This window comes from Rhinopithecus bieti, unplaced genomic scaffold (genome assembly GCF_001698545.2).
Source record: "Rhinopithecus bieti isolate Rb0 unplaced genomic scaffold, ASM169854v2 scaffold_19, whole genome shotgun sequence".
In the NCBI taxonomy this organism is placed as follows: Eukaryota; Metazoa; Chordata; class Mammalia; order Primates; family Cercopithecidae; genus Rhinopithecus; species Rhinopithecus bieti.
In genome coordinates, this window is record NW_016803360.1 from 3,375,333 (window position 1) to 3,385,073 (window position 9,741).

The 9,741-nt window shown below is 38.0% G+C and overlaps 1 protein-coding gene across 1 annotated transcript in view; it reads left to right on the forward strand.

Annotated features, from left to right (window-relative positions):
- The window catches only part of LAMA2 (laminin subunit alpha 2), a 640,343-nt gene that overhangs the window by 565,706 nt on the left and 64,896 nt on the right, over positions 1-9,741 (forward strand). The window contains exons 46-48 of the mRNA XM_017879679.1: positions 3,982-4,125; positions 5,151-5,284; positions 7,343-7,502. Of these exons, the coding sequence (XP_017735168.1) occupies positions 3,982-4,125; positions 5,151-5,284; positions 7,343-7,502 (438 nt within the window). The remainder of the gene's footprint in view (positions 1-3,981; positions 4,126-5,150; positions 5,285-7,342; positions 7,503-9,741) is intronic.

The window sequence follows — 9,741 nt, forward strand, 5'->3', positions numbered from 1 at the left end:
TGAGATCTTACTAAGGATCTGCATTAGAAATAACAATAATTGATAGAGCCAAACATTCTGAAAGGATGATTGAATTTCAGAAATTTCTTTCCTCTTACAAGAGGGATATATCCCAAAGATTTCTTCTAGAGATATAGTATTTTGATTTACCTGATTTCTTCTAAAGATATAATATTTAGATTTACCTGTTTAAAGTTGGTTAAAAGAAATACCTATTATTGAAAATCAAAACACAAAGTATTCAAAAGGAAAAGACTACTAGTTATGTACTGGTTGTCAACAGTTTGGGCTAAGTGAATGTTTCAGGTTCTGAGAGTATATTCAAAACCAGAAAACAGAGAGCAGACAATCCAAGAGGATTTTCTACATGAATGTGTGAGAGCTGGACGATAGGTTACTGTCTAATCCACTTCACGCTGCTGTGACAAAATACTACAGACTGGGTAGTTTATAAAGAAAAGAAATTTATTCTCACAGTTCTGGAGACTGGGAAATCCAAGATCGAGGTGCTGGCAGGTTAGGGACCTGTTTTTCTGCTTCCAAGATGGCACTTTGAATGCTGCATCCTCAGGAGAGAAGGAACACTGTGTCTTCACATGGCAGAAGAGCAAGAGAGAGAGAGAGCTCTCACCCCTGTAAGCCTTTTTAATAGTGGCATCAATTCATTCATGAGGAGAGAGCCCTCATGACCAAAACACTTCCCAAAAGGGCCCCTTCCCAACACTGTTGCACTGAGGGTTAAATTTCAAACACATGGATTTTGTTGGACACATTCAAACCATAGCAGTTACTCTGTAGGATTAATTGCTGGCATATTTGGTATAATAACATCATCATTTTGTTCCAAGAATTGTATTTGTTAGATATGTATTCTATACAATAGATTGGTTGTAACCTCTAGTGACATTAGATACTCAGTTTTAAAATGGCTGCTCCCTTAGACTTGGAGTTCTCAGGTAGAGTTTCACCAGGTCAGTTAGATTTTAATGCTGCTGCTCTATCTGCATCACTTTTTTTCTTTTTTCTTTTTGAGATGGAGTCTCACTCTGTGGACAGGCTGGAGTGCAGTGGTGCAATCTCGGCTCACTGCAGTCTCTGCCTCCCAGGTTCAAGCAATTCTCCTGCCTCAGCCTCCTGAGTAGCTGGGACTACTACTAATTGTTTTTGTATTTTTGCAAAACTTTTAGTATTTTACAAAACAATTAATAGTTGTTTTGTATTTTAGTAGATACAGGGCTTCACTATTTTGGCCACGATTGTGTCCATCTCTTGACCTCATAATCTGCCCGCCTTGGCCTCCCAAAGTGCTGGGATTACAGGCATGAGCCACCACACCCGGCTCTGTCTGCTACACTTTGACAACCTCCTTTTCAACACACTAATCATGGAATCCCCTAGTTTTTTTTTGGTTTTTGTTTTGTTTTGTTTCGTTTTGTTTTTTTTACCAGGCTTACCTAAGCAAGGACTGAAATTCATTCTGTGACCAAATGATCACATTACATTTATATTCAGTCATCTCTTCTCTAATTAATAACTGAGAGATATTGTTCAATTGTGTTTTGTTTTGTTTTGTTTTGACATAAAGTCTCGCTCCGTCACCTAGGCTGTGGCGCAATCTTGGCGCAATCAGTGGCGCAATCTTGGCTCACTGCAACCTCCGCCTCCCGGGTTCAAGCAATTCTCCTGCCTCAGCCTCCTGAGTAGCTGGGACTATAGGCACGTGCCACCATGGCCAGCTAATTTTGTATTTTTAGTAAGATGAGATTTCACCATGTTGGCCAGGATGGTCTCGATCTCCTGACCTCGGGATCCACCCACCTCAGGCTCCCAAAGTGCTGGGATTACAGGCATGAGCCACCACACTCAGCCTCAATTGTGTTTTTTAAACAAAACTGATTTATTAGGAATTAAACTAGCCGTAATACAGCCATAGGGCCAAGCTATAAAGCGTTTATGAAATAAAAATGAAGTAAACTACATATAGTCACTTTGACTACTAATTCAGCCCCATCAGAATTGGATATGATTATCTGCCAGGGATAACGCACTATTCAGTTCTACTCATGAATTCCAGACAGATCTTGATTTCTTGTTCGCTTTGATCTTCTTATGATGTCAATGGTACTTATAACCTGCCTCAGATATTAGATTTTCTCAATGCCAAGGTCTTCTCTGATAGTGATTTTGGTTCACTTTCAGCAAATTGCTAAAAAAATCACTATATCTGACACCCTTTCCTGAACATTAAAAATATCTGAGGACCATATTTTTCCCCCTGCCCTCTACTGTGCTGTCTTTCTCTTGCTTTGCTTTATTCTTTTTATCTCTAATCCCTTGGATGACCCTTGGTATAGCTGCCATTCTAGCACAGAACACCCTTTACCAACTCCCATCGCTCATCTGCTTTGCCATGTTAACATCCAAGTAAAAATTGTACATTTCCTACATTGTTTTGCAATTCATTTTCACTCACCTACTCTCAACACTGTATGTAGAAGGGAAATTCTCTGCTTTGTGAAGCAGGAACTAACTTCCCAACTGAAAACCACCCATCCAGAAGACTATCTCCCTAGGACACAGAGCAAACACTCTGGGGACCTTAGTTGACCCCAAGTCCTGCACCCAGCAGTTGGCAGGCTGGCCCCATCTTTTTGGGGAAGGCAAGAACAAGAAAGTGGTTTAAGCAGCAGACTTCCTGGGATGTCCAGCCCCAGGCCACCACACTCAGGCCTCCAGGAGTCACCCTTCCTCGGGTGGTGGAGGAAACAGCCCCTGTTTCTCTCCAGAACACAGTTTCCTCTTTGTGGAGATACAATTTGTTTACCAGATCAGGTGAGGCAACAACAATAAACAAATAAATGACTTATGCAGGTCTGTGGGAGACATAACAGATCTTCTGTATCCCTAGAAGTCTCAATTCTATATGAATTTACCATTGCAAAAATCCCTCTTTAGTCTTCTCTTTTGAATCCAACCAATTTGGCACCCAACCTTTGCAGTAAACTTTCATAACCCTTGGAGAAGGGCCACAGTTCTGCCCATACTCAAACACAGATGAGACTCCTGGAGACACCTCCTGGTGTCATGATCATAGGGAGGCTGTTTTGGTTTCTAGGCTCTCCAGGCAACTATTTTGCTATCCTGAAAGTAACCCTTTGATGGTGATTTTCCATCTGACCCTACAGAAATTAAATCAGATAATCAACTAGTGTTATTTATGATTGAAGGAGGGCTATCTAAATGTAAGTAAAAAATGGTATGAACAATGTTACTCTATTCATATAGGCATTCCTTTTTTATCAATTTATAGTAATTTTAAGGTATTTTTCAAAAGAAAAGGGAGCTATTAAATACATTAGTAGTGATAGCTATTGGAAATTATTTCCATTTCATTTCCTGGCAACTTCATAAAAAGGTGTAATTTATTCTGAAATGTGTGTTCTGAGTGGAATGATTAATATTCTTCTTACTGTTAGAACACCTAGAACAAAATCTATTTGTCCTCTTTCAACTATGAGAGCATGGGAGGGTTGGTAATTTCCTCTTGAAAACTAAAAGAAAAATAGTTTCTTAGTTTAAGTGATACCAAAACCGCTGAAATTTCAATTGTAAAATTTCACTAAACAACCTAATAAAGATCATTCTTGTTAGCTCCATGTAAAATCACCTTCCTAAAATGTTCCCATATTCATAATGGAGAAAGGTATGATGGTAGCAAGTTGTTAGCTGCATGCTTCAAAAAATAGCATGATAACAAGACATGGAGCTGTGAACAGCTCATTGGCAAAATTCTAGTGGAAAACTGCTCTTCTGTGCCCTCATTAATGAGTATAATGGTATCTGCATATGGGCATTGAATGATACTATTTGATGATAGAAAATAACTTCAAAGAAGAAACAATGATGGCTTTGTGGTTGGAAGCTACTTCAAACTTTCTGAGAGATTTACTCTTGGTTCTTTGTACCTTGTTTTTCTTAAAGATCAAAGTATCTGTGTCTTCGGGAGGTGACTGCATTCGAACATACAAGCCAGAAATCAAGAAAGGAAGTTACAATAATATTGTTGTCAATGTAAAGACAGCTGTTGCTGACAACCTCCTCTTTTATCTTGGAAGTGCCAAATTTGTAAGTCTAATATTCAACTTTTCATTAGGCTGCTATATGTGTCTAGCTAGAGAGTAATCCAAAAATGTGTAGAATCCAATAACATGGTCCCCAAATGGTCTAACATAGGCGTTCAGATTTGAAAACCTCAGCATCTTACCTCACAAAATTCTGAAGTGTCAAATTAAGTTAGAAGTCAAATGAAAGGAAGAAAACTACAGTATTTAGTCACATTTACCTTCATTTGTCGGTATATCATCGTTTCTGTTAAATTATACTTTCAGATCCAGTGATTTAAGAACGCTAATGAGAACAAAGTTATTTTACTTACTTTTTATTTATTTATCTTATTTACTGTTCAAACTAAATTACAATAAACTCTTCTGTTAATGAAATGAAAATAGCAAAGTGTGTACTATTTTTTTTTAACCAATGAAAACTCTTCTAACTTGTTTTGAATTTGTGACTTGAACTAAAATAACACAGATTATATCGACAAAAGCCCACCCGTAAAGTTCTAATTTCTTCCATTTGAACTATTTGATTTTGCATGCATGGGGATCTTCCAAAATGAATATGACTTCTTAACAAATCAGTCATGGTATAAGTCAATATTTGCCATTTGGGTAAGGAATTCTAGGTCAATTTGGGAAATAAAATCATAGCTGCCCCCTCAAAAATGTCAGTGTCCTTGGTGAAAATAATGATGGATTCTGAATTTAAATATTTGTTTTTATCTTTACCACAAGTATCAGAGTGAGAAAGGCTTTGGTCTCAAAATTAGACTTAATTAGAATTGGTAAAATTAACAAACATGCCTGAGCATTATGGACTTTTTTTTTTTTTTTTTTGCTTTAAGGATACAAAATAAAATATTATTTTAATAATGTGTAATGATAAATAATATTACTTGACAAGTATTATCATGAAGCTCCTAATTGTTTCACATGTCTGCAAATGGCACTTACTGAAAATCACTCTGCTTGTCTCCTCTTTAAAGGTGCTTTATATCTGATATCTCTTGTTTTTGTATTTCTCTGAACTAGATTGACTTTCTGGCTATAGAAATGCGTAGAGGCAAAGTCAGCTTCCTCTGGGATGTTGGATCTGGAGTTGGACGTGTAGAGTACCCAGATTTGACTATTGATGACTCATATTGGTACCGTATCATGGCATCAAGGTAACCAACTTAATAAAGATCAAGATAATTAAATGACAGAATTTTGAAGTAATTTCCCAGTTTATAAGACAACTCCTATTTCCATTTCAATAAGGTAGCTGTGTATGTATGTAGACACATGTGTATGAATTCTATGTTATACATATACATGTCTGGGAGTGGGTATGTTTGTCATACTTGTTAGGAACTGACAAACTTTCCAGGTATTGACCAGAGGACCCAGTCCATTTCTGACCCCTTCATCTTGTGTCTGTAGGAATTTGGGGGCGTCACTGTCTCAGGCTTCTTATCTCGCCTGTAAAAAGCACTGTCACTCATTCTTATGCAATACAAGCCAAAGCATAAGAGCATCATTATTGCCTGTCTTTGGTGTACACAGCTCCTCTTTTAGTCTATATAGCCACCATAGAAACATGCAGTATCAAAACACTGAAATTCATATGTAACATATCAGGTCCACCCTACTTAAAATGGGAAATAATCGAGAATTGATTCAGTTATTCTATCTTTGGAGCTTTAATGCAATTATCAACGTCTAGTATGATATAGATTACTTATAGAACTATCCCTGTCTTTAGCACTTCCCTCTCATTGTCTCTTCTTGTTTTCCCAATTCTCAACTCCCTGTTAAACCCAAAGCAGCTAACAGTTGAGAGGTATGGTTATGGGCCTAGGGCTGGACATGAAGCTGATCGGAGATAGAGAAGACTTAAAGAACTGGTAATCGTTGACTCTGGGTGATAGATACATAGAGTTGCATTCTGTTTGTGGATACTTAAGCTTTTCCATAATAAAAAGTTTAAAAGAAAGAGCCATGTTCAATGACATGTGCTGTAGTCCCAGCTACTTGGGAGGCTGAGGCAGGAGGATCATTTCAGCCCGGGAATTCAAGGCTGTGGTCATGATGATCGTGCCTGTGAATAACCACTGCAGTCCAGCCTGGGCAACATAGCAAGACTTCATCTCTTAAAAAAAAAGTTATAAAAAAAAAATGAGACGCAATATTTTTTAGTTCGTTTCAAGCAAGTTTTTCAGCAAAAGTGTGTGTGCATGTGAGAGAGAGAGAGAGAGTGACAGAGTGCTTGCATATTTAGTGGTGTTGAGGGAATTAAGTACTTAACCGGGTTTAAGGACATTTATACTCATAAAGTACAGTTTTTCTTTCAGAAAAGATACATTCTGTTAAAGAAGGTGAACCTTATTTGATAAATTCATTCTTTTGTTACCATGTATTTCACTTAACACTGCATCCTCAAAGATAAAAAGATTACCAAAATGAGACAGCAGGGAGAGAAATATGACACCGAAGTTTTATTATGACTGCTTGTCTCAAAAGAGAGACCAGATTTTCATATTTAACAGCTCATGGAAATCAATCACTTAAAAAAGAAAATGAAATAAAATGATAATAGCTTTCAAAATTCTGTTAATTGAATTTCAAAGTGAACTTCTATGCAATTTGTACACTGAAATCTGAAGGGTGGATATGGTACTATACATTAAGATACTGTGCCAAACAACTAAAGATATACCATTCTAGGAAGACTACTTCAACAAACTGGGATCCAAGATATTATAAAGAATTTTAGGAGAAATCATGCAGCTTATGATATGGAAGGGTGGTTCATTTGGGGTCCACTTGCTGAATTAAATTAGACAAAATGCTGAAAGTAATATAAACTTGCATAAATTGTATGTGTTGGTAAATAGTAAATTATGTAAGCCATAGGAAAAAGACTTTCCACTTAACCAATAGCAATTCCATCAATTAACTGCTGCTGTGTCATTTCATGTCAATGAACACACACAGAATCAGGATATGGTGCTCACTGGTTCTGGTTGAAACTGATGTGGGTGTTCAGCCAAGATCAGACTCTGAGTATTGATTTGAGATCTAATGAATTTGGAATGTTAGAAACTAAACAGCCAGTTTTCTCCTAAATTCTTAAAAACAAGTCTCTGCATTTTATATCTTTTAAATCCGGAATTACCAGAAATGTGATGCATATTTCATTTTCTGTATGTTCCTCCCCTTCACTTCAACACGTACCCTTGAAGAACTGGGAGAAATGGAACTATTTCTGTGAGAGCCCTGGATGGACCCAAAGCCAGCATTGTACCCAGCACATACCATTCGACGTCTCCTCCAGGGTACACTATTCTAGATGTGGATGCAAATGCAATGCTGTTTGTTGGTGGCCTGACTGGGAAATTAAAGGTAATGTGTTCATCCTCCTCCTGTTCTATTTCATCTTTGTTGACATCTCTTGACATAATTGCTTCAGGAGAAGGTATGATAAAGCTCTGTAAAACTTGACCATGTTTTACTTAACTTTCATTTATGAAAACATGAATTTATATTGAGTAAGAATTTTCTTCTTTGAAGATTCAACCTGGAAACACAATATTTTTAAGCCTATGTGTGTTTATTTAAACAGCTGTTGTTTTGTCTTTATCTGTGGCATCAGTTTCGTGTGTATTCTTGTTTTAGTTGCCTCAAGAGCCAAGTGCTTTTTAAGTATACCTGATCTTCTGAATCGATTTATGATTTATAGATATGAAGTGCTATAAAGTTCATACTCACATCTAATTAAAAGATTTATGAATACTTTGGGAAATATCACAGGAGCTATAAGCTTTCAAAACATGATCTGGTTTAAAGTTTTCAAGTTGCTCTTATTCTTATACGGTGATGCACTTAATATTCATAATTGCTTCATGACAGTCCTTGCACATTTCAAATTGCAGAAAGCTTGCCTTTTAAAGAAGATTGTGTTGATTAAATGGAATTAGGTGTTGGGAAACCACTATGGGTGAGATGCAGAAGCACAACCAAATATAATGGATAATCCTGGGATTGTCAGAATCATTCTGGGATGAGATTAGTCAGAAAATGTGAAAAGCCAGGGTGACCCCAAATTTATGAGGACTCAGCCTTCATATAGAACGAGGTTATTTTATTTGCTTTGAATATGAGATGTGACTCTAAAGTATGAGAACTGATTCCAAAATCACACACTGAAGTTATCCTCATTTCTTAGAACTTCATATAAATGTATATGGTACATAGTTATATATAGTCATATTATCAACTTTCTTTCCTTCACAGATAGATAAACACAGGGACAGCACACAGTAGTACAAAAGCCATGAATTTTGAAATCAAATCCAGGTTGAATTTCCTTCTCTTCCACTTACTAAAATATGACCTTAGACAAGTTACTTAAACCCTTGGGCTTTGGTTTTCTCAACTAGAGAAGAATGATAAAAATATCTACCTTGCTTGCATATTGTACGATACAATAATACATTTTTTAAAATGCTTATATCTCTTCCTATATGTTAAGTAATGTTCCCAGTAGTTTACATGAATTAACTTGTTTAATTTTTACAACAACCCCAAAAGGTATGTCTTAGTCTGTTAAGGCTGCTGTAACAAAAATACCCTGGGTAGTTTATAAATAAACAAACATTTATTTCTCACAGTTCTTGAAGCTAAGAAGTCTGAGATCAAGGTACCATCAGATTTGGTGTTTAGTGAGGGCCAGTTTTTCATAGAAGGAGCCTCCTTGCTGTTCTCACATAGTAGAAAGAGTGAACAAGCTCCTTTGGACCGATTTTATAAGGGCACTAATTCCATTCATGAAGGCCCTGCCCCTCACCACCTAAAACTCACCTTTCAAATGCCCTGCCTCCTAATACCATCACTTTGGTGGGTAGGATTTTAATATATGAATTTTGGGAGGGACACAAACATTCACACCACAGCAAGGTAGATACTAATATTCTCCTCATTCTATAGTTAAGGAATCTGAAGAAGAGAGATGTTAAATATCTTGACCAAGGTCACACAGTAATTAGCAGAGCTGGGATTTGAACGCAGGTTGATAGGCACAATAGTCTTCACTCGCAACATCTTGCTTCACTGCCACAGTGAATAGTGAGACTGTGTGTATAAAATATATGGCAAGTTGGGGGGGCGGAGCAAGATGGCCAAATAGGAACAGCTCCAGTCTCCAACTCCCAGCACGAGCGACACAGAAGACCGGTGATTTCTGCATTTTCAACTGAGGTACTGGGGTCATCTCACTAGGGAGTGCCGGACAATCGGTGCTGGTCAGCTGCTGCAGCCTGACCAGCGAGAGCTGAAGCAGGGCGAGGCATCGCCTCACCTGGGAAGTGCAAGGGGGAAGGGAATCCCTTTTCCTAGCCAGGGGAACTGAGACACACAACACCTGGAAAATCGGGTAACTCCCACCCCAATACTGCGCTTTAAGCAAACGGGCACACCAGGAGAATATATCCCACACCTGGCCGGGAGGGTACCACGCCCACGGAGCCTCCCTCATTGCTAACACAGCGGTCTGCGGCGATATACCCACAGGGCGGGAGCGGGGTGGGGGGAGGGGCGCCCGCCATTGCTGAGGCTTAAGTAGGTAAACAAAGCCGCTGGGAAG